General features: G+C 51.4%; 1 protein-coding gene across 3 annotated transcripts in view; it reads right to left on the minus strand.

The window, feature by feature from the left end:
- The window catches only part of SEPTIN8 (septin 8), a 39,159-nt gene extending 17,084 nt beyond the window's left edge, over positions 1-22,075 (minus strand). For 2 of the 3 annotated variants that reach the window (XM_085237070.1, XM_085237072.1), the window contains exons 1-4: positions 21,918-22,075; positions 8,121-8,235; positions 5,164-5,359; positions 4,319-4,505 (exon numbers count right to left, since the gene is read on the minus strand). In XM_085237070.1, the coding sequence (XP_085093196.1) occupies positions 4,319-4,505; positions 5,164-5,359; positions 8,121-8,235; positions 21,918-21,947 (528 nt within the window). In that variant the 5' untranslated portion in view covers positions 21,948-22,075. The remainder of the gene's footprint in view (positions 1-4,318; positions 4,506-5,163; positions 5,360-8,120; positions 8,236-21,917) is intronic. The other variant, XM_085237071.1, reaches the window with a different exon arrangement.
- Positions 22,076-22,472: the final 397 nt, after the last annotated feature.

Here is a 22,472-nt window from a genome sequence, read left to right on the forward strand (position 1 = left end):
ACTCAGGAATGCAGAGAAATGAAATGAGAAGAGAGATTTGCCATTTAACGTTTCCCCACAGCCAATGCTCTTTGTTCTGCAGAAATCCACAGCAGCCATCTGTTCTCCAGTGAGTGCCCACTAAAATAAACGGCCTTGCTTTCCACCTTCAGTTCTCTCTGTAGCTCTTCCTTACATCCTTCCTCCCCCCTCTGGTTTAGCTCTCACTAAATATGAACGTTTTTACTTGTTCCAAAAGAAAATCTCCTTAACTTGCTGGCTGCCCCCAAACTATTTCCTGCCCACATCACGCCTGCAGCTGGACAGGAGGAGGCCCACATTCTCCTTTGGGCACAGTTTCAGGATGCCTTGGAGTCAGCAGCTGTGTTAACAGTTCAGATACCTGCCTGGGAACAGGGCACAAGAAGATGAAATCCTTACTTCTCCCCAGCTACTGTTCTGGCCTCATTTACCAAAGACCTGAAAAGCACAGAGAACCAGGTCTGCTGGCCTCACTCCACTCCTCAGCAGGAAGATGTCCCCATTACAAAGGTGAAGGGGCCATGCCCACAGCTGGTGCCTCACTGACCTGCTACCACATCCCACACAGCAGGCTCAGCTCAGGGCTCATCAGCTCCCATGCAGGAGCAGAAAGACACGGCCACATGCAGGGCTTTGTGCTCTGCAGTGTTTCCAGCCTGGCACGCTGACAGATGAGCACCACGGGCGATTTTAGTCTGTTCTCAGCTGGCCTAACTCGTTGTCCCCTCTCCTCCCACACGGCTCCAGCTCAGCCCTGCTTGCAGCTCGGTGTGTCCTTCCCAGCAGCAGGCACAACTCAGAAAAGCTGTAACCCAAGGATGGATCAAGTCCCTTCTAACCAAGCTCCAAAAAGGGAAGACCATCACTGTGTTCAAAACCCAAAAGGGCTCTGCATTTTCAGTAATCAATAGCCAACACCAACGCAAATGCCAACAATTAATTAACAGCAAAAGAACCTCAGTAGGCTCTGATTTTGTCAGCTACATTTGTCCTGGATCATTCCATCTCTTCCTGACACAAATATGTGCAGCTGCTCTCAGTAAGGAGAGAACTGGCAGGAACCTACCAGGACTACAGCCACACTGACTACACCACCTCCTTCCAGCTCAACTCCACCTTCCCAGGGCTGTTGAGACTTCCAAGGCACTGGAGTGTTTCTCTCCTTCCCTCACGAGTTCATTAATTTTATATGTAAGCATAAAATAACTGGGTTTTGATTTCATGCACATCTAGGGAGGCCACAAGCTGGATCACCTTGGATTGCAGGCAAAACCCCAAAGCAACGTCCTCATATCTCCTTGTGGAATTATGCTATCCTCCATTTAAAAATCTAATATCAAAATCAATAAGTGAACTATTGGAATGTCAGCCAGCTGAATCAGACAGGCATACAGTGGCTGCATGAAAACCAGTGCAGGTGCTCATGGTCTTCGCTGCAGATGGAATCTTTGAGTGGAGGAAGCGTGTTTCAGATGAGACAGTGACCTCACAGGCACACATCACCTCCTTCTCACGTCCCTCTGACCACAGGGCCATTCTTCATCTCCAAAAATAAAACTTTCAAGAATGTAACCAAATAAGAACGATGAGAGAAAATATTTTTTCCCTAATATAGTATGACTATATGCATTTTTACTCTGTGAAATGCAAAATACAACTGGGTTTTTCCCCCCCGTCTCCAAAGTGTTCCCAAATGCAAGTCCCAACTAAACCAACAGCCAAATCCTGCCTTGGAAACCAAGCAGTAGATGCACAAAGTGGCCTGGAGCATCATTGCTGGCTGGTGACCCACCCAGGACATGTCAGCTCACGAAGGGCAATTAGCCACAGCTCGTAACAACACACACAGATGGAAACCATCCAGGGACAGCAAACAGGCAGCTGAGGGATGCCCAGGGCAGCACACTGTTATGCCATAGCTTTTCAGGGTAGGGCTGTATTTGGAAAATACATAGGGAAGCCAACTCCTGCCAGGGTGTACCTGCTTCCTATATAGCAACCAGCCAGCTACGCTCCATCTACCTCAAACCATGCTGAAGATACTTCCAGTTCTCTGGATGTAATTAAATACCCCAGACAACAGCTGGCCATGAGCTCAGCCAATCAAATATTGTATTACAGTACAACGGAAGATTCTGTTTACAGAACAGTTTTGCCCAGAAGGGATTTTGTAAGCTCGAAGCAAGATGCATTACTGAAATCATAACAGATTCAGCAGCCTGCCCAACACCTGCTGCCATGCCACTGGTGTGCTAGAGCAAAGGTATAACTGAAACAGAGGCCTGTGCAATCCTTGTTAAACCAGTCTCAAAAGGTGAGCCAGCACACCATGCTGCAAAGCAGTGCCTCTGCTGTACCTTTTGCCTCTGTGTGCCCCACTCTTCCACTGTAAAACAAAGCCCATGGCCATGCAAAGCTCCCCAGGAAAGCAGGTTCAGGTTGCTCACACCACTGCGGATGTGAGTCAGCGTGCCTCACCTCTCTGCTCCAACACAGTAAGCACTGCTTTTACTGCTCTGAAGCAGAAACAAAGCTGTCCGGGGTTTGCTTACACCCAGCTCCACCCTGCACATGTGCTGGCCTCTAAGAGCAAACAGTTCAGGTGCACTGGCAAGGGGCACAGCACTGTCAGTGCTATAGGGAATGTCTGGAACACATCTCAGAGCCCCAGGATGACACCGATGGATTAATGCAACACACAGCCCTGACATGCACAAAAGACCAGTGGTCTCTATTTGCTTACTGTTATCTTGTATGCACCTGTGCAAGGCCAACACCACGAAATTCAAGAAGTTCTTACCATGGTAGGAAGGGAGATGGGAGCAAATGGATAACGTGACTTCAGAGATGACCATTTAAGTGGAACTTTAGGAATATAAAAAGCTTGTGTGCACACAAAGTTCCCATCTTTGCACAAGCACAAAGGATTTATTTTGGTACTATGCAAGGACCACATTAAAAGCAGCCACAGAGAAATGTGAAAAGGAGGGAATGCAGAACCAAAGGCAGAAAAAGGCTTTGTGGGACCACCAGCACCAAGGGGAATTGTGCAACAGCTTTCTTCCAAACATATTTCTGGTAACATGTCATGCTGGCACCACACCAAGAGACAGAGTTTATTAAGGGAAAGTTTTCAGATTCGTGATGAAGTCAGTGCAGCAGCCCCCATGGTTACCAGCAGGCCCCTGCAACGGGAAGCCAGTGCCTATTGTGGAGCAGGGCCAAGGAAAAGTAGGGCAGCTGCCCCGGGTGGTGAGGACGAGCAGCAGGGACTGCCAGGGGAGCTGTGCCCACCAGGAAAGTCCAATAGCGCTGCATGTGGACAACAGCCAGAGAAGAGCATGTTCCCTACATACAATTCAGGGCAACCCCAGGTTACTGCAGGGTCCCAGTTGCCTCATCTGCCCTCTGCATAAGTGGATTAGCATCCGCCATCTGAGAGGAGCCACCTTGCTGCTTAATGACTGCTCTTAAAGGCAGGAAATTCTTGCAAAGATAGGAAGAGATGCTGCTGTCACTAGTGACCCTTGAAGCGTCCCTGCAGCTCCCTAGAAGCCAGTTAGAACAATCAAAAGTGTGCCAGAAAATTCCTTCGAGCTGCAAGAATATCACTGGTTGGCTGGTTAACCCACTGTTCCCTAAGGCAGCAATTGCTCGTGTGCAAACAAACAGCCCCCAGTCGGACCCTCTCGTGACCCACTTCTAGATTTCATATGATCTTTTGAGTTTCTTATCATATTTACACTGTCATAAGGCACGGTGAACTCTTATGCGGACTGCCCAGCTCTGCCAGCAGTGCAGCTCATGCACACCATCGGGCACAGACAGTGCTTCTCTTCAGCCCTCACCTCCTGTGCACCAGCCCCTCTCTTGGGAAGTTCACTACTTGGTTGCACTCAGTCCCTCTCCCTGCTGGCCAGGGCAGCACAGGGGGCTCTGCCACAGGAACTGCAGGATCTCAAATCATCCTCACCTGCACTCTTAAAGAAGAGCTGACAGAGATGCAGTTGGTGGCTGTCATAAAAATGAACAAATCTGGATAAGACTACTACAGTGATGAACTCTCCACGCCCCACACAGCTTGCTGTTTTGTCACCTGCTGTTTTTCAGGAAAGCAGCACAAGACCTCATCAACCACCAAGGCAGACCAAGTTCTACCCATGTCCTAAAAAGTGCTCAGCTAACATGCAGAAGTGTCCAGCACTGGCACATAGCAGGCACAGAGCCTTCCTCATGACAATATTAGCACAAGTATCACGCCTTCTAGAAGGAGACACCACAGTCTACAACCTTTTACCTTGCTGTCCAGCTTCTTCATTGTCACCAGGTCCAAGGACTTGAGGGAGTGCCCGGTGGGGGTGATGAAGTACAGGCAGACGTGGATCCTCGTGTCATGATAGTTGAACAGAGAACGGCGGATTTTCAGCTCTTCTTGCAAATAATTTTCAAACTGCGTATCAATGTACTCAACTATCGGCCTGTAACTAAAACCATACCATTAGCAACCCAAAGACTGGAGATCAAAATTACACAGCTTGAAGGCTTAAGGAATTCTCCTAGACATAGCACGATGGTGATTAAGACTGAAGTAATTTACCCTTACAACGGGAAAAGTGTGGCCTTTACACACAGACCTTTTAATCCAAAGGTTTCTGGAACCTCCTGAGGCTGCACTGCAAAGCCTAATGACAGTGGAGCATGGAAGATAACCACCTCCACAGATCACACTGCAGAGATTGCAGGGCTCAGCCATCTGGCTGCAGCAACGCCAGATGACAAGGAGAGACCTTGGAGTCCCAGAAAGCCTCTACGTAGGGCTCGAACAAGATGTAATTAAATGAGACAGGCCCAGAGACACCAATCGTGGCCAGAGCAGCTAATTCCCAACCCCGTGCTGAGGACAGCTTGTTCACTGCTCGCATTCCTCGGGAAAGACCTCGTGTGACCTCTCCCATCTCTTTGTGGCTCCTTGCCCAGCTCCCCCTGCATCCAGCCCCCAAAACCAGAGGCACTGCAGGGAGCTTCTGCATTAACAGAAACGTGGGCACCACCCCTGCAGTACTGCAAGCAGGATTTTGGGCAGTTTGTGTCAAAACGTCAGAGAGGAGCCTGTAAGCGCCGAGCAGATGGCACGAGACCTGCCTTTCGTCTTTATTTATCTGATCCCCGAATCCAACCGCATCCACGATGGTCAGTTTCAGGTGCACGTTGCTCTCCTGCAGGTCGTAGGTCCGTGGCCGCAAGCGAACCGCGCTCTCGTAGTGGCTGGCTTCTTCGGTCTCAAACGTGGTATTGAAGAGTGTATTCATTAGTGTGGACTTCCCAATGCCGGTCTCACCTAGGAACGAGAAGTCATCAGTTCACTGCAGCATGAATTTATCACTTCAAAGGGTATTAATTACAGAGCAGAACTAAATTATAACGTGAAAGGTTGCTACAAATTGGTTGTGGCCAGACATAATTGTCCCAAAGGTGGCAATCCATCCTTGAAGGATTCCTGTGCCAGCACGCAGCTCATCCTCCCAGCAGGGGACGTTCAGCAAATAGAATATAGCAAATTCAGCAAATATAGAATGCATTTTTCCCCCTTCATCAATGCTGACTTTGCTTGGGACCTGTACCAGAGAAGCTGAGAAGAAGAGTTTTAGTACCATGTTTTTGAGTCTTCAACTGAGATGGAGTAAAACTCAGCTGTTCCTACTGGCAAGAATGATCTGGCTCAGGTGTTGCCAATCCCAAACACAGCAACAGCCCAATGCACTCAGTGCACAGCAATGGGTGCTGCTGTACTGCAGAAGGGACAGGCAAGTCTGACAAAGAGGTTTCCTCTCACTCCCTTCTGTGGGATTTCTAACCCCAGCAGGCTTTTTAGCTGCTTTCTCTCCTCGCTCTGCGTCACCACTGGAGTCTCTTGAGGACTTGTCCCATTTAGAGAGATATATGGAAGGAAATCAGGGTGCCTACTTCAGCGCAAAGAAACAGGCAAACAGCTCTGATCTGCTAGGACCACTTGCTATCGGACTAAAAATCTCCTTCCATAGCAGAAAAATTGAGATGGAAGTTTTGTGATTTCACTGTGCAGCTGAACTTGGTCTGAAGCCTTACAGCAGCCTGTCCCTCTTCCACACCCCTAGTGCTGGCGTCCCACGTGTACAGTTAGTGCGTCAAAGGACTAAAGCCCATTCTGCTGTAACCTTTTCTCCATCCATCCACACAGCAGCTGCACCAAATCCAGCTCTGCAGCTCTCCCCTCTGAAGGCACAGCTCTGCCTTCAGCTGGCAGTGCTGGGGCTTTGCCACTGCCTGCTCACTGTTCTGCCAGGGGAAATCTGGACCCTGTCAGATGATAAAGTTCAGAGACAATGTGGATTGGATCACCCAGGGAAAAGCATTGCTGCACATTCAAACCAGAAGGCAGAGGCGCGTGTGCACACTGATTTTATCACACAGCCCGCAAGCCCCAGGCAGAAAAAAAAGCCTTTTTTGGTGGAAAGCTAGCTAAAGAAACACATCAGGGAGCAGCAGGTGGAAGTCTTCTTCATTTTGAGCACAAAGGAAGCTCCACACGAGCGCTCAGTGAGATCTGCCTCGGTCCGTTCAGGCTGTCCAGCACAGTGCCATTCTGCACAGACGTGTCACAGACAGCACATCTCTGCTTGGTGACACCCGTGTAGCAAACAACATCAGCTGAACTGGAGGAAATAACAACACAGGTGTGAGAGTCCATGCATACAGATAACCTGTACGGATAACTACAGCTGTCTGGTGGAGCAGGAGGTGCTGCTGTGCTTGGAAGAGCTCCAGCTGCACAAGGCGATGTTGCAACCCAGCCCAGAGATGGTGTCTGCAACTCAGCTGGTTTCACTTCATATGACTTCTGATTACTGGAGTTTCTCCTTATAACTTCTGTTTCTTTCAAGGCTGACCTATTGCCCCATGATTCTTTATGCCAGACCAGCCAAGGAGTTGAACAAAGAACCAAGTTTATCAGAAAACACAGTGGAAACAATAAAAAAATGCTGCACGAGCATCTGCAACACGAAAGCCAAAGCATGACAGTGTTATCAGAGGCCATGTTCCACGGTGAATTTTCACTATACCCTTCAGCAGAGTGTGGTGCTGTAAGACCAAAGTAGGGTGTCTTCATCTTTCTAACAGCAGAAACATTTCTGCTGAGTTGAACCTCTGAGATGCACAGGGGGAGTGCTTTTGGAGGCAAATGGGGATGACTGAGAAACTCAGCAGGGATGAAGAAGTTCTTGAAGAACAAGTAGAGGCCAGATGAGTAGAAGTTTCCCATCTGTAAGACCCATTTCCAGCAGCTATTGAAGGATACCTGGAATGCATGACAAACCCAGCTCCAGCCCAAAGTATTTGGCTCATGGCTTTCTGTGAAAGGGCTTTGAAGTGCTGCTCCAGGTAAATGTATGAGACTGATCTTTTCCAGACTGACCCACATGGGGCCCCTATTTATAATCCTCATTCACAAAACACAGCTCCACTGGCCAGGAGAGCACGGACAAATTTCCAAGGAAACAGCCCTCCATGCCCTACTTGCTCTGCAGGCTGTCCATCAGGCTGCACCCTCAGCACACACAGCCACCACTTCTACTCCCTCTCTCTGGGCTCCTAGGAAGGCTCTCATCATTGGAAGCACTTCATTTCTAGCACTCTAGCCAGCATGACCTGATAAATGACAAAAATACCAAAACTAAAAAAACAAGAGCGTAATGAGGTTATTTTTAAGTCTACCCCTTGCATCTGCTCACAGTCCTCAAGATATACACTTTACAATCTACAAAAACTGTTCCCCCCATCCCCTTTGTAGCTCAGAGATGGTCACATTTCTGAGATTTGATTCACTCAACCCCAAGCAGGAGGGTGAGGAGGATGGGGTGCTGTCTTGTAGGGAGGGATGGAACGTTGTTTTTTGGTTGCTCTTTTTGTGGGAAATGGGCTGCTGTTCTTCCAAAGCCAGGCATCTCCAACGTGCTCCAGGTCACAGCTGGGGCTGTTTCCCAGCAGGACTCACAGGGAAACACAGTCCCAACCCCATCACCGCCCGTTTCACCCCCATCTGCTTGCAGGACTGTGCTCACCCACACAGAGGATGTTGAAGCTGAAGCCCTGCGTGACAGACTTGCTGACCAGCTGATCCGGGAGGCTGTCAAAGCCAACATGGCCCCCAAGGGAGAGGTTCCTCTTCTCTTCATTCTGGGAGGGAGAAAACAGACAGATGAGCAGAGCTGCAGAGAAGCAGTAGCTCAGAAAGCCAACAAAGAGCTGCGTCCTGGGGCACTGCAGAGCCGCTGCTCAGAGCCCAGCACTGCCACAACACCTTGGGTTTGGTGAGCCTCATCTCAAACCCTCTGACAGCCAACAACAGAAAAAAAGACAGACAGACACCAGTTCTAATGGGGAACTGCCTCAGAGAAAACTAAGTTACAGGCTACAAAGCAAGGAACCTCTAACATGAATTCCAACTGCACGCAGCTGGGAGAGGTTAACGAAGGAAAACCCATTATGTGCGTTTTATCCCTCATTTTTCCTCCTCCATTTTATTTTCTCAACTCCTCCAGCACTGAATCCAGGCAGACAAGCTCGGTGTTCTCCCCAAGCACTCAGTCTGTTTCCCTCGCTATGCCACGAGCAGCGTGATTTTGTTTGCTCACGCTTCCAGCCCGGTCAGGATGAGGAACCCTCTCGCTTTACCATCTGTGACCACGCAGTTTCCACTGTTTCTCTGCAGTTCCCGTTCCTGCCTCCCCCATACACACGTTGTTCTTCCTTCTGTCTCCTCCCTCCCCCAGAGCAGGACAGAGCTGGTCACCTGTAAGGGAAGTGCTGCTTAGAAACAAAGGCAATAAATGTCCACGGATCGTCTGGCAGAGCCCAAGACTCCTCCACAGCAAAGCCACAGATGGCCCACGTGCAAAGCACTACAGAACTAAACCAGTTCTGCTTTCAACATCACTGCACTGTGCTGGGCACCATGGAGCAAACCCAGCCCAGGTGACGCAGGGGGCTGTGGGGGTGGGTTGTGCACCTGCTGTACAGAATGGCAGAGCAGGTCCAGAAGAGAGGAGTTAACAGAAGGTCCTTCTGTTCCTAATGGCTAATGGGAGAGTTCAGATATGCAGAAATATTTCATCACATTGCCAACCTTCTGCCCAACTAAATAGCAGTGCCCGAATCCAGTGACCATGCCACAGTCTGCAGCCTCTACAGTGCTCTTCTCCTTCCCTAAAGAAGCAAAGATACACGCATCAGGGCATGACTCATTTACTCTTGGTTTCTTTGGTATATAAGTCTGTTTGTTCTCAGTCATCAGCACTCAGCGAAAGATAGGGATGGAAGAAGCATCCATCCCCCACACCTCAGCCTTAGCACCCCAGCACCACGTCCAGGAGGCTGCAGAGCACCCAGAGAAGAGGCTGAACCGGCTCTGAATGAATTCAAGCAGTGACTCGATGAGCCTCGTGCATCTCTCTGCTCTGCAACACGATTTCTTTAAAACAAACAACACAAACAACCAACAGTAAACCATGAACCTTTCAACTGCATCTCGACTCAAAGCCTCCCTCAGTGCCGCCTTTGGGAGAACAAAGCAACATTCTCCGTTTTGTAAAATGCGTCATTTATATCACAAGGACTGCTTGCAAACAGCTGAAACAGCGGCTACACCTCGCCTTCCAACTCTCTGCTGCCCACTGACTTGCCACCAGCTCACCACAGAGGACTGCAGTTGGGCTCCTGCAATCAGTGCTGTTTCATCCCACTGGGATTGATGGTGCCCTCTAACCAAGCAGAAACAGCAATTATTTCAATCCTTCCTGTGGGAGAGGCTGTGCCAATTAAGGCTCCGAGGTGACCAATCGTTTAGGTAAATGTTAAGTGAATTAAAAAGGGCTCTGTAGACACAGAAATTTCCAGGTTGTGCTTCCCTCCATTCAGCTTGCAGTGACAACAAAGCTCCAACCAACAGCTCTGCAGGAGGGGTGCTGACAGCATGGTGAGCCCCCAGCTTGTGGGAGGGACACCAGGCCACGCTCAGCAAGGCAGCTGCAGGAACTGGGGGCAGATGTGTGCTGGGAAAGGGCTCTGAGATATTTCTTCCCTTTCAAGAAGACGGTCACAGAGCAGCATAAGAACCCCCAGACCCAGTGGTGGTAGAGCTGTGGGTCCCTTTGGGTCTCACCCATCCTCCCAGCTCTGGCTGCTCCCAGCCCTGCTCTGCCTGGCCACCCTTACATGGTGCCAAACTCCAGCTGCCATCACCACAATGTGCTGACAAGCGAAAAAAAAAAACATTCCCACAAAGTCACTGAGTTTCGTTCCTTCTTGGTTTAGATAATAAACAAACCAAGCAAACAAAAAGCACAAAGCAGAAGCCTGGGATGTTGCTTTGGAAAGGAAATAAATGGAGCTGCGATGGCTACAATTGGGCTCGGAGGAGGTTTCCAGGCAACAGGCAGCACCGCTGCTTGGGTTTAAAATAGGCTCCTGCGAGGAGAGGAGACACTGAGAACTCAGTCGTGCTTCAGACAGAGAGAAGAGTGCATCTGTGCAGAGCTGTGACTTCCTCTGGTCAGCCATTGGTTACAGGACAAAAATACTCTTACCCCAAACTGCTCATCATCTCCCCAAATCCCCAAGCCAACGAGCCAAACTTCAGGGACGTATTTTTGTCTGTGACCTTGAAGTGCACAGTTTGCTTTTACTTCTGTAAGCAGTGATAATAACCTGGATGGGGTCCAAAAAGCTGCCGATACCAAAGCACAGAAACCATTGGCTCTGTGCACAGCACGCTCAGCTCCATCCCAGCTCCCAGGCAGCCCTGCTGCTGGCACAGCAATAACTGCTGCAATGTAGTCAGTAAGAGCAGGGGAAAACAGTAATGAAAATAGTAAACAAAGGTTCTCTTCATTTTATTCTTCTCGTCCAATCCATCAACTACAGGAACATGGCAGCCTTACGAATGCAACAACTTCCCTGAGAAGTCCAACTCCTTTGCAGCGTTTGGTGCACTCATCTGTGGAGAGCAGCACCCACTGTTGCTCTGTTCCTGCAGCACTCCCTTCACAACACCCAGTGAGACCCACATCCCACATTCACAGCCTGGAGAGACCACTGCACTGCTGCTCACTGGGTGGAGACCCCTCCCCGGGCTGCCAAGAGTTGAGGGGCAGCCGAGCATCTCTGAGGACCACATGGTCATTTTGCACCGTCGTACTTAAGGGCTCACAATGGTTCTGAGCATGGATTGCCAAAGCAGCCCTGACATTGCTTCAGCAGCATCCCACCACAGGCAGCTCCTGGGGTTCTATGCAGAGCCTTTAAAGGAATGCACTCTTTGAAGATCTCTGTGCCTTGAGCTGATAGGAAGGACTTGAAAGACTGAGAAGAGAGAATGAGCTTTATTTTGAATCTGGAATTTGCTGGGGAACAAAGGAGTCAGCGAAGGTCAGAGCAGAGCTGGATCATTTTGAAATCCAAAGTCCTTGGAACATGTTAAGCCTGCAATGGATGCTCCATCCTGCATCCATCCTGGCAACACACACACAAACAGCACCCGGGGGCACTTCCGTGATGGGAACAGTGGCCATCCCTGAGAGAATCGATCTCCAGCTCTGGTCCAACAACATCACAGGATCCTCTGCTGCCATCGGACAGACAGGCAGTGGCCGTGCTTAACCAGGCACCACAGAAACCAAAAGCAAACCTCAAATCACAGCACTTGGAGCCTGCTGTATAACACCAGGCTCGCCTGGCCCTGCTGGAGGACGCATGACAGCACGCTGGCCCACTCCTGCAGCTGCACCAGGGAACTGAAAGCAGCATTTCAAACCCACATTGGCTTCCTAAGCCCATCTGCAGCACAGTGTCACATCAGGAACAAGGCAGCTGGCCACAAACCACTTCCTTGGAAGATAATGTCATTTGCCCTCTTATTGCAAGGGAGATGGAAAAGGCAGTGGAGAAACAATCAGAGAGACCGAGTTCTTTGATTCTAAATCTGGCTCCCTATGAGGAATCACTACAGTACCCACATGCCAATTAGAAGAAACAGGGATTAAGGAAACATGAGGAGAAAGAGCACAAGCTACAGCAACAACCAACGTGCCTACAATTCTTTAAAAATAGAAAAAACCTGATCATGGCTTTCCTGCTTCCAGTCTCTTCTTGCTTCACCTCCCAATTTGCATCAGTTTCAATTTGCATCATCACATGGTCCAACGGCTGCTCCCAGGAGATGTGGCTTCTGCCTGTGCAACCCAAGGGGATCAGCCTTCCATGCACTGCCCTTGTCCTCCTTGCTGTCACGCTGGGAGCAGAATGAACTGACCAGGACTGGGGTATAAAAGACCATTCTGACACCAATTGCTTAAAAAATGAAATAAATAAATAGAATGGTATCATCCTTCAATCGATCTTGACATGAAATGCTCTTCAGTGACACACGCTTGTATTTCTCTGCTTCAGACAACGCCGACTGCCTCCTTGCAGCAGACACAGCAGCGTATGGGCAACGTGTGAACTGCTCAGTAAAACCAAGAGTCAAACCCCCAAAAAAGTGCACTGCCGCTTCTCAGCCAAACCGTGACCAGAGTGCAGAGCCCTGGCTTCAAGCTGCGACGGATGAGGTAACACACTTTCCTGTGCTGACGGTGCCTTTGTCTCTTTCGAAGGCCCAACTAAACACAGGAAAGATAAACAGCTACATCTTCCAAGGCAAAGCAGCAAAGGCCTTTCTTCTTTCTGTAAGCAACATGGGCTGCCACCCAACCGATCAGCTCCAGCCCAGGGACAGCCAGAGAGTGGCTCGGCTGGGCTGCAGGCAGAGCCACAGCCATTGGGGGGAATGTTTTGTGTCTCGGGAGCTCACGGCCAACAGGATTCCACGTTCCTCTCTCCTCGAGCTTTTTCCATTCACATTTTGCCCATGTGCATACTTATCAATAAGAGGCAACAATCTCTGCACGTTATTTTCCATAGTGCTTCAATTCCCACTTCTGGGGGCTTTTGGATTCATCAGCTCCTCCAGTCAGGTTGATGTTTGGAACTTAAATAACCCCAAATCCTGCAGAACCCCGCAGCACGGCTCCCCTCCTACCCAGGCACAGTCAGGCATCCCTACCCCCACCTGCCAGCTCTGCAGCACTGAAAATAGTCGTGGGCAGACGGGAGTCACGGAGCAGCGTGCCAGGCACCCTGCAATTTACAATCAAATCAAAATGCAATGAGAAAGCAGTGCTTGCAGACAGATTGCAGCTCCCCGATGGGAATGACTCAGATCAGGGAGAGGAAGAGCAGGGATGCAGCAGTCAGTGCTGCAAGAGCCCATCCTGCACCCAGCACAGCTGGGGCTGCCGTAGGCACAGTGCAGTGCCTTTTGTTTCCTGCTTCCTAGTCCACAATCCACAGCAGGGCGTGAAACACAGGGATTAATACAAATTCCAATGGGGCTTATGAAATGCTCTTCCCTTGTTTCCTCAGTGGAAATGCATGGAACCAGGAAATTATCCAGCTGTGACACAGGGAGCCTCAGTTACAGCTAAGCTGAGGAAGGGCTGAGCGAGACGTGGCTGCTTATCAAACCCACATGGCTGCTGGCCCCACACACTGCCATGCTGGCACCCGAGTGCTGCAGGCCCAGCAGCGCTGCAGAGCAGGGCCAGGTGGTAATGCTGAGGGGCCTCCCCCAGACACACCTCACTGCAAGGTCCTGCTCTACCCCCATTTCACAAGGAAACTGAGTCACGGAGCACTTAAGCACCTGCCTCGAGACCTGTGGGCAAACAACGTCAGATGCCAAATTCAGCTGCTCTGTCCCAGCAGGCACTCCCTGGGACGTGGCCCAGTTTCTGGATCAGTGCTGACAGCGATGACAAATCAGGCTTTCTGAAGCTCCCCCTCATCTCTGGACACTCCCAACAAAAGCCACTTGACTTCTGCAAGGGACCAGCAGCCAGCACACAGGCAGGACAGACTCAAGTTTTCAGGAAGAAAATGTTCCTTTGGCCAAGCTCAAGTATGCTGGGTCTAGGCAGAGGGTTCAGGTAGGTCTCCTGCAGTGCTGGGGAGGGAAGGAAGTACACTTCCAGCTGGGACTGATCGTGGGAGACCTCAGCATCACTTCAGCTAAAGTCCTTGCACAGAAATGCCACCTAATCTCAAGCAGATTTACCAAGTGCGAGCACATGCTCAAGCCTGAACATTCTTAGTTAATCTTAAGCATGTGCTTAAAATTCCAGATCCTTACTGCTTTGTAAGAAGCCGGGGAGGGCTGGGGAAAGAAAAACAGAGAGAGAACTTTAAATGTGGGGTTTATGCCGATTTACAGCTTCTCTTACAACAGCTGTCTGCTTCACTTTCTCTGCTGCCTCTCACTGATCCATTCTGCTGGTCAGACAGGATGCAGCTCAGACAGCGTGAGCCGTGTCTTTGCATGGAAGGCAGAAGTGTTTTCCTTGCTGTGGCATGGCAGCCCTATGAGCTGTTGATTGCAACACTGTGATGCCCAGCACTCCAGCAATGGCTGGGAGAACCCCAGCGGCCCTCACTTCTACCTCTTTTCCATCACACTGCGTGCTGGACCACACCTGAGCCATCCCTCCCTGGATGCAGCATTGCAGTCGGACACCTCCAGCTGCTGCAGGCTTCCCACTGCATGCTCCCAGCCCACACTGCAATCTCCCCCAGTGAAAACTTCACACTGGGAAAAAAAATAACACAACCAACAGTTGCCAGCCCCTCTTTAAACCGCTCTGCAAAGAATGCCAAGAATTTTCCCAGACACTCCAGCCTTTATTCACACTCCTCCCAGCTGTGCTCCAGGCAGGCAAAACTTTGCAGGAGAAGCAGTGATGGAGTCACCACCAAGATGTGTCAAACAGAAATGAAAGCTGCTCAGCATCATGGAGACAGAAGGCAGAAAACTGAGCTTCTCCCCTTCAGGGCTGAAGGTTACGTTGCCTGAAGTGATGCTTCTCCCACAAAGAAAATACAACAGCAAAGCACAGTAGTGCTTCACAGCACTCCCTGTGTCCCCGCAGCTCCCAGGGAAGCAGGTGAGCTCTGCACAGCACTGGGCAGGTAACTGCCTTCTGCTGAGTGCAGCAGCCAACAGCTGAGCTGCAGCACAGCCTCACAGCCTTCCTTCCTCCGAGAGGCAAAATAAGAATCCCACACATCTCTAACAGAATCAAACGAGCTGGCACGGGCCTAAAGCATCACTCTGCTGACTTTCAGAGCTGAGTCTGAAGGGAGCGCAGCGCTTCTCGTCTTCCTTACACAACACACACTAAGATGATACATTCCCAACCTGTGAATACAACATCAGTTTTAATTTTCTGCAAACAAACAGACTGCTTCTGGCTCTAACTTCCCTCAGAGCTTTTCCTGCTAAAAACAAAATTCCACATTTCCTTTTCATAATCTGTTACTTCATCATTTCCCTAAGACTGTTGTGAAGTCTTACTAATTAATTGCAAGGACTTTCTTAATTAAGAGAGGATTAACATGTGTTTTGTCCCTCTCACGTAAGTCTTGGATGGGAGTTTACAACAAAGCAAAACAGGATTTGCCGGGCATTATGCACACAATGTTTTGCAAACATGAACACAGCCTGGAGAACGAGGAAAGTCGGTTACAACAGTGACGACTGTGGGACCAAAAATGAGAGACATTTCCTCCAAAATGACCTTAAAGGATGAGAAAGTTCAGCTTTTCAGCAGCTTGAGAATTCCATCCCCCAAGAGCTATTCAAAACCAAGAAAGCGGAGTCCAGAACACAAACACAGCTTTCCCTTCACTCTGTTTACAAAGAACCCCATGGCAGACAAACAAGCACACACCAGCCCCCCCCAGCCCACTCCTTCCCAAGGTTATTCACCCACAATGTGCTCAGCCTTCCAATGCAATGGAACTGCTCAGTCAACCAAGGCCAGCAGAACACTGAGCTCACCCCTTATCTAGCGTGGGACTTTCCCATGCTCACCCCAGGCAGCAGATGCACTCAGTTCCCACTTGCCCATCTGAGCCCTCCCCTCCTTCTGACCACAAGGAGAGGACATCCTTCCTGGTCCCTGCTGGGCACATGCAGACAGATATGGGACAATGCCAAGAAAAGGAGCCTACCTGTAAGGAGTGGCACAGGAAGGGATTGGGGCTGTTAAAAAGATGTGTTAACAAGGAAAGACGGATCTGGATCCCCACCATGTCATTACCCAGCCATGCTGGATATCAGCCACCAAAACTATTTGTTTTAGTTACCACTTAAAATAAACATGTCGAATTCCCACATATGTTTCCAGAACGTATTGCCCAATTACAATAAAAACGATTCCTTATATTGTTAGACAAGGGGACAGAGATATTCTAGTGGGAACCCAAGAGATCTGGGCATCGCTGCGTACTTTTTTCCAGCTGCCTCATGTAACCATCCTACAGCATCTCCACAAACACCTGGACAGGGCTCTTTGTGGTACTGCCTGGAAGAGAAGTCTCACAAATATGGTCATCATCTGAACCAGTCATCACCATAACGAGCTGAGTGCTGGATACCCCACGAACGTGCCTCCAGAAGGCATCAGAGCATATTAGCACAGAATGCCTTTAATTGGAAGACTCAACAATGGAAAAATAAAATTAAATGTATAGCAAAGGATAACCTGAAAGGACTCTTCAGTGTCTCTGAAACGGTGGCACAAACCCGTACCCACCACCACGGGCCAGAACAGATAGACAAGGACAGAGCTCCTGGGAGGCCCAGCTCTGGCAGCCCTTCCTTGGGCAATGCTCTTGCCATGACAGAGCTGAAGGACAGCTTCAAATCAGATTAGGATCCAAGGCCCGGAGCAGCTCGCTGTGAGCAGGGTATGGACAAGGGATCAGAGATGCCTCTCCGACTCGAGCAGCTCTGTGCCTGCAGCAATGCACACTGCTTAGCACAGCTGGGCAGCACTGGGTGCCGCTGCACAGTGGTTTGATTTCCAGTCCTGGGAACACTCTTTGCACCAGCCCCCAGCTCCAGGCATGCCCGTGCAGCCCGCTGCAGGCAGCAACTCTCCTCCTGCATAGCTCCAGGCCACATGGAAGCCAAGGGCTGCATCCTGCCCCTGGTTACAGCAGGAACCGGCCGGAATGCTCCTTGCCTGGGGAGAGCTCTGCAGACATTCCCCACGTGTTTCCCTGCACACGTCATGCAGAGGTGGCATGGGCTCAACACAGCACCTCATGCTGCAGCCAGGAGGATGAAACAGCCCAGAGAGCTCAGCAGAAATGCAGCATGGGCTGCAGCCCCGCAGCTTCCTGCCATCATCTGGTTTTGAAACCGCACCAGGCAGAAGAGCTTTCCATTTCTGGCCCTGAGGCAGGGTGCTCCATGGGAACCTCTCTCCAGCTGTTTGACATCTCTGGAATTTCATGTGTGTGGGAGACGGATGCTTTTTGGCTTCACAAAGGAATCTGGACGTCTAAATGCAGTGGTGCCTCCAAAGCCACGCTCTGCCCACAGGCTGGAGGTGATGACTGGGGATGAAGCACACAGTTCTCCCTGCCACAGCCCTCTGGATGTTATCACACCATTTCAGAGCACTGACCCCCAGCCTGCACCCACCTCTGCATGCACAAGTCCCACGCCAGAAGTCCCACATCAGGCTCTGGGAGGAAGCCTGAGCTGGCCAGAACTGAGGAAAAGCCCTGGACTTTGGGATTCTTCTTCTCACTTCAGCTACTGAATGGAGCTCTCCTATCCATCCACTGCCTCAACATTTGCAATACTCGAATATCTGAATGTCAAGGTTCAGGTATAAACCCAGAGCTCATGGCACGCATACATGTGGAGAAGGTGAGGAACAGGCAGGCTGTGTGCACACAGCCCCCCCCAAACAAAACCAAGCATGGGATGGGGCAACACTATTTCTAAAGACTGCAACTAATCCAAAACAAGCAGGGCACCCCTCCTGCCCACAGCCCCAACGTGCCCAGGACACGTTCCAGGTACACACCCCCACCTGCACCGCTCCCATTGCCTCCCCCTCATTGCACAACCCAGGAGAGGCCGATTCAGCATCATGGCATTTCTTCCCCTCCCAACCTCTGAACCAGAGCAGCACGAGGAGGAGGGAGACGAGCACAGCAGTGGCTCCTGCAGACATCTGAGGGCACCGCATGGGCAGGGACAGCGGGGGCACCCGGAGATGGGGCTGCGCCTCTCACCACAGCTGGTGACAGCGCCGGCATTCTCCTACAGAAGACAGCATTTAGGGAGCTTTTGGCCTTCCAGCAACACCGGGGACGGGCTGACAGCTGCCACCACAGCTCTGACAATGAGTCCTGATGCTGCGCCGGCCTCCTGAAAGAGTTATTCTTCAGGCTTCATTTGTTTTGCCGACGCAGAGGGCACACTCGGCTCCAGCATTTGCCAGCTCACGTCCTTCCACCCACCGCCTCGGCGCTCGCTGTGATTACGAGCGGGTAAGAGCAGCTCCGGAGCTCCCACGCAGAACAACATGTTGCATCTCTTTTGCAAGAGGAAGAGATGCTCTGGATTCGCCAACAGCACCGCAGCGGGGTAGGAAAACATACAAAAATCTTTTTCTGGGCAGCGTTTGTTCCCAGCACATACATTCCAAATAAGTGTTTAACTGCAGCGGACTGTGGTCGGGTTAATTGGTCCTGTGGTTGAAATAGTCAGAGCTGGCTTCCTGCATGAGGACAGGCAATCCTCCCCAGGAGGGACTGCAGGAAAAGAGAGGCAGCTACCAATCTGCCTGCTGCCATGGAACAGCACTTCCCACCCTCCTTCCCAAAGCAGCAGAATGGCTGCCAGGGCACAGAGGGACAGGGGCTGCTCCCACTGCGCTGCTTCCTGGGGCACATCGTTAGCAGCTCGGAGAAAAATCTGTCACTTCTGTTCAGCGCTGCATGGGGGAACACCTGAATGAATTCTTCCAAATGAGAACTCATCATAAAGCTAAAAAAAAAAAAAGAAAAGAAAAAAGAAAAAAGAAAAAAAAAAGCACACACCCACAAAATACAACCCAGGAAGTTTAACCATGGAACTTCCAAACAGTGGCTCTGACTGGGCAAATAACAAGGTGGGGAAGGAGGGATGTCCGAGTCCAAGCAAACCCCAATTTCCATTGTAATTGAGTGATGGAAACATCTTCCTCAAGCATTTGATTGTAAGCCTATGTTTAGGATCAGTCGTCATATGGCCTCTGGCAACCGCGCTGCCACGGCCAAGGCACGCAGAGCTGTCCTCAGCCCACCCTTCCATGGGCAAAGGTACACAATGCTGACCCTCGCATAGAGGAGGTTTCAGCCACGCAGGCAGTCAGGGAAAACAAGAGGTTCCAGAAAACAGCAGCAGCAATGCATGAAGTTTATCACAACCCAGGCAGCTACGGCAGGAACAACAGTGCAGAGGTCCCCAGTGGCTTTTCTGACAAGACCTTCTGAGCAGCACCCTGTGCACACATCCAGAACTCTTCACTAAGCACCAATCTCCGCAGAGCCCTTCTCCACACTCAGAGCCACAGTAGGCACATAACGCCATCAGCTGTGACACTTCCACAACTTACACTGTAATGCTAAATCCTTATTCTCAGTCCAAAGTGAAGGCTGAATGCATCTGCCCCTCCTCACATACACACAGCTCAGTCTCAAGCTCAAGGAACAGCCTTTGCATCTCCGTGAGATGCTTAATTCAGACCTCAGAGAGACAGCGTCCCAGGAGGCTGAAGGGTTTTGCTTGAAAAGACAGAAAGTAACACATTTGGTGGTTGCAAAAGCTCCACTAAAGCAAAGCCGTCTACCAGCCTGGGTCTCACATCTCATCCCATTTCCTCTCCCACGCATCTCCAGTTGCTTTTCCCTCATTTCTCCTTCCAGATTTGTCAGCTTCCTCCAAGGCTTCTGGATCTCGCTGGTGCATTTCAAGCACATTCTGCCCTCTGCTCTCCATACCTTTGTTAACACTGCCAGCATCCACTCCAGCACCAGTGCATGTGGCAGTGAATGGTCCTGAGTGGGGAAGCTCTAATGATGAAGCATTTCACAACTGACCCAAACTCCCATACAGAGAGCTTAGATTACATAAAGTCATTAATTTCTGCTCAAAGTGAGCTGTTAGCGAATCTGACATCCCCAGCTACTCATCAGCTTTCTTTCTGCTGCAGCAGAACCGTACTGCACAGCAGGTGCTCAGCACCATGCCTGCAGCCCAGGTCCCCTGCAAGGCAGTGGTGTGGCACATTCCCAGGGCAGCCCAGCCAACCTCTCACAAACACGGCGTTGACAAAAACAAAGGCGCGACATTCACAGAAACAAAGGTTGACTTGAGCAAGGCTGGTGTGATCCTGCTGCTCAGAGCCCAGCTTCTTTTCATTTGCTTTTGTTGGGCATTTCCAACAGCAGCACTTCAAGGGAACTGTATTGTGCTGGGGGCAGAGGACTTGGCAGGACTGTACAAGGGGAGTTTTCTGAACACATTATCCAAACTAAGGGTCACTGCATTCCAGGAGGTCAGTGTCAGCTGGACAGTTAAAAAATAGCCTCACCAACCCAAAAAGTGGGATTACTGTTAAAAAAAGCCTCTGGAGGAGGTTTTGATATACGTTATTTCCCCCCGCAGATACAAACTGCTGGTGAAAATAAATATCATCACTTCTTCTTGGCAGTAGAAAACCATTCCCATTCAAAACTCAGGAAACTGAGGCACAGCGCCACAGAGTGACACCCAGAAAGCTCTGAGGACCGCAGAACAAACAAATGGAACATCTCCACCGGGAGGTGCCCATGATTCTGGTGGGGGAGCAGCAGCAGAGCCAGAACAGGCACTGAGGATGGAGGGAGCAGAGTGAGCAGGGCAGCACTCAGCCCTGCATCAGACTGAGAGGAGATGCTGCTCACCCAGCATGCTGTACCACAGCCCCGGACCGACGAGCCCAAAGGCAAAGAGCAGCCGAGGAACCAACGGGCTGCAGGACCCCCCCAGCCCATCTCTGCTCCCGTACACCGTCAGAAGATTTCCCACTAATGGGGTTGGGCGCTGAATTCACGCTGCAGTTCAGCCATCTCACTCTGCTCCAGTGGGAGCCAAAAGCACTTGGGAACTTTTATTTAAGACAAAAAAAAAAAAAAAAAAAAAAAAGCGACAGCACATGGATGTAAGCACACCGAGCACCGAAGTACCCGCACCGAAGACTCCTAAATTAAATTGGCTCGCTCCCAGGCTCGGCAGCATCTAGGGCTCTGTAACACCTAAGAAAAGCCGAGCAGCACCAGCTGGCACAGCGAGGCGGCCTTATGGGTATTTATACACCGAACCAACGCAGCCCCGCTTCGCTGCTCCGCGCTTTGCCTCTGGGGCTCCGCACCAACCGCCCGCCCGGAGCTCAGCAGCATTCCCTGCCTTAGAAAGGAGCCCACAACGCGCTGTACGCGGTGCGAGTTTCGGGTCAGCTCCACTCCTGCAAATTCAATTCCGAGATGGAAACTTCGGGGCCGGGAGGAACGCAGCAGTTGGAGACTGTTGGCAAGCAGCAGCTACAGAAGGAAGGGCGGCAGGGCCGTGCCCGGGCAGCACGCCGGCTATCCGGGAACCGCCGCCGCTCCCACTGATTTAGCAGCATCACGCTCAACAGTCCTCGCTTCGGAGCTCCGCTATTTCATGCGGGAAAGAGGTTTTTATAGCTCCAAGCGCTCCAAGAGGCACCACCGGGCTGCGGAGCTCGCAGAGCCTTCCCGCAGCAAGCACAGCCCCGCACAGCCCGCCGTGCCGATGCGGGCAGCCCGCGTCCCACCGCCGTTACACAACGCCGGGCAACATTCCTCGCCCCGCGGGCACCGGGAGCCGCCCGCAGCCCCCAACCCGCCCCGCTCCTCACCGAGAAGCGCTCCAGGTCGGTGGCGGCCATGGTCGGAGCTGAGCGCGGAGCGGGGCTCTGCCCGCCCCGAGTGGCTGCGGCTGAATGGATCCAATATGGCCACTTCCTGGAAACTCCCCTCCGCCGGCACCGGTCGAGGGGCGGGGAGGGGCGGGAGCGACCGCCGTGCCGTCACGGTCCCCTCCCGGGGGCGGCCGCTGCGCTCAGGGCCGGGGGTGCCCCGCGCTGCCGCCTGCGGGAGGTCCGGGCGGCGCGTTCCGTTCCGCTCCGCTGGGGGCACCTCCCGGAGCTACGAGATCTCGGCTGTTACCGCAGCGATGGTCCGAGTGCCGTCGGGCCCCTGCGCTGCAACGACAGCGGACGCGCACCGCAGCGACGGCGGGTTGCGCGATCTCTGCGCGGGCCGCCAGGCCGCCTGCCGACGGCTCCTTGCCGTTTCGCTGCCCGCTGCTTAAAGCAAGCTGAGGTTGGGAAGCGCTCCCTTCCAGCACCTCTGCGGCGCTCCGCCAGCTGTTAGCTTAGAGCGGAGATTTGCTTGCTTTGTGGTGCCCTCTG

The sequence above is a fragment of the Meleagris gallopavo genome, chromosome 15 (genome assembly GCF_905368555.1).
Source record: "Meleagris gallopavo chromosome 15, MGAL_WU_HG_1.1, whole genome shotgun sequence".
In the NCBI taxonomy this organism is placed as follows: domain Eukaryota; kingdom Metazoa; phylum Chordata; class Aves; order Galliformes; family Phasianidae; genus Meleagris; species Meleagris gallopavo.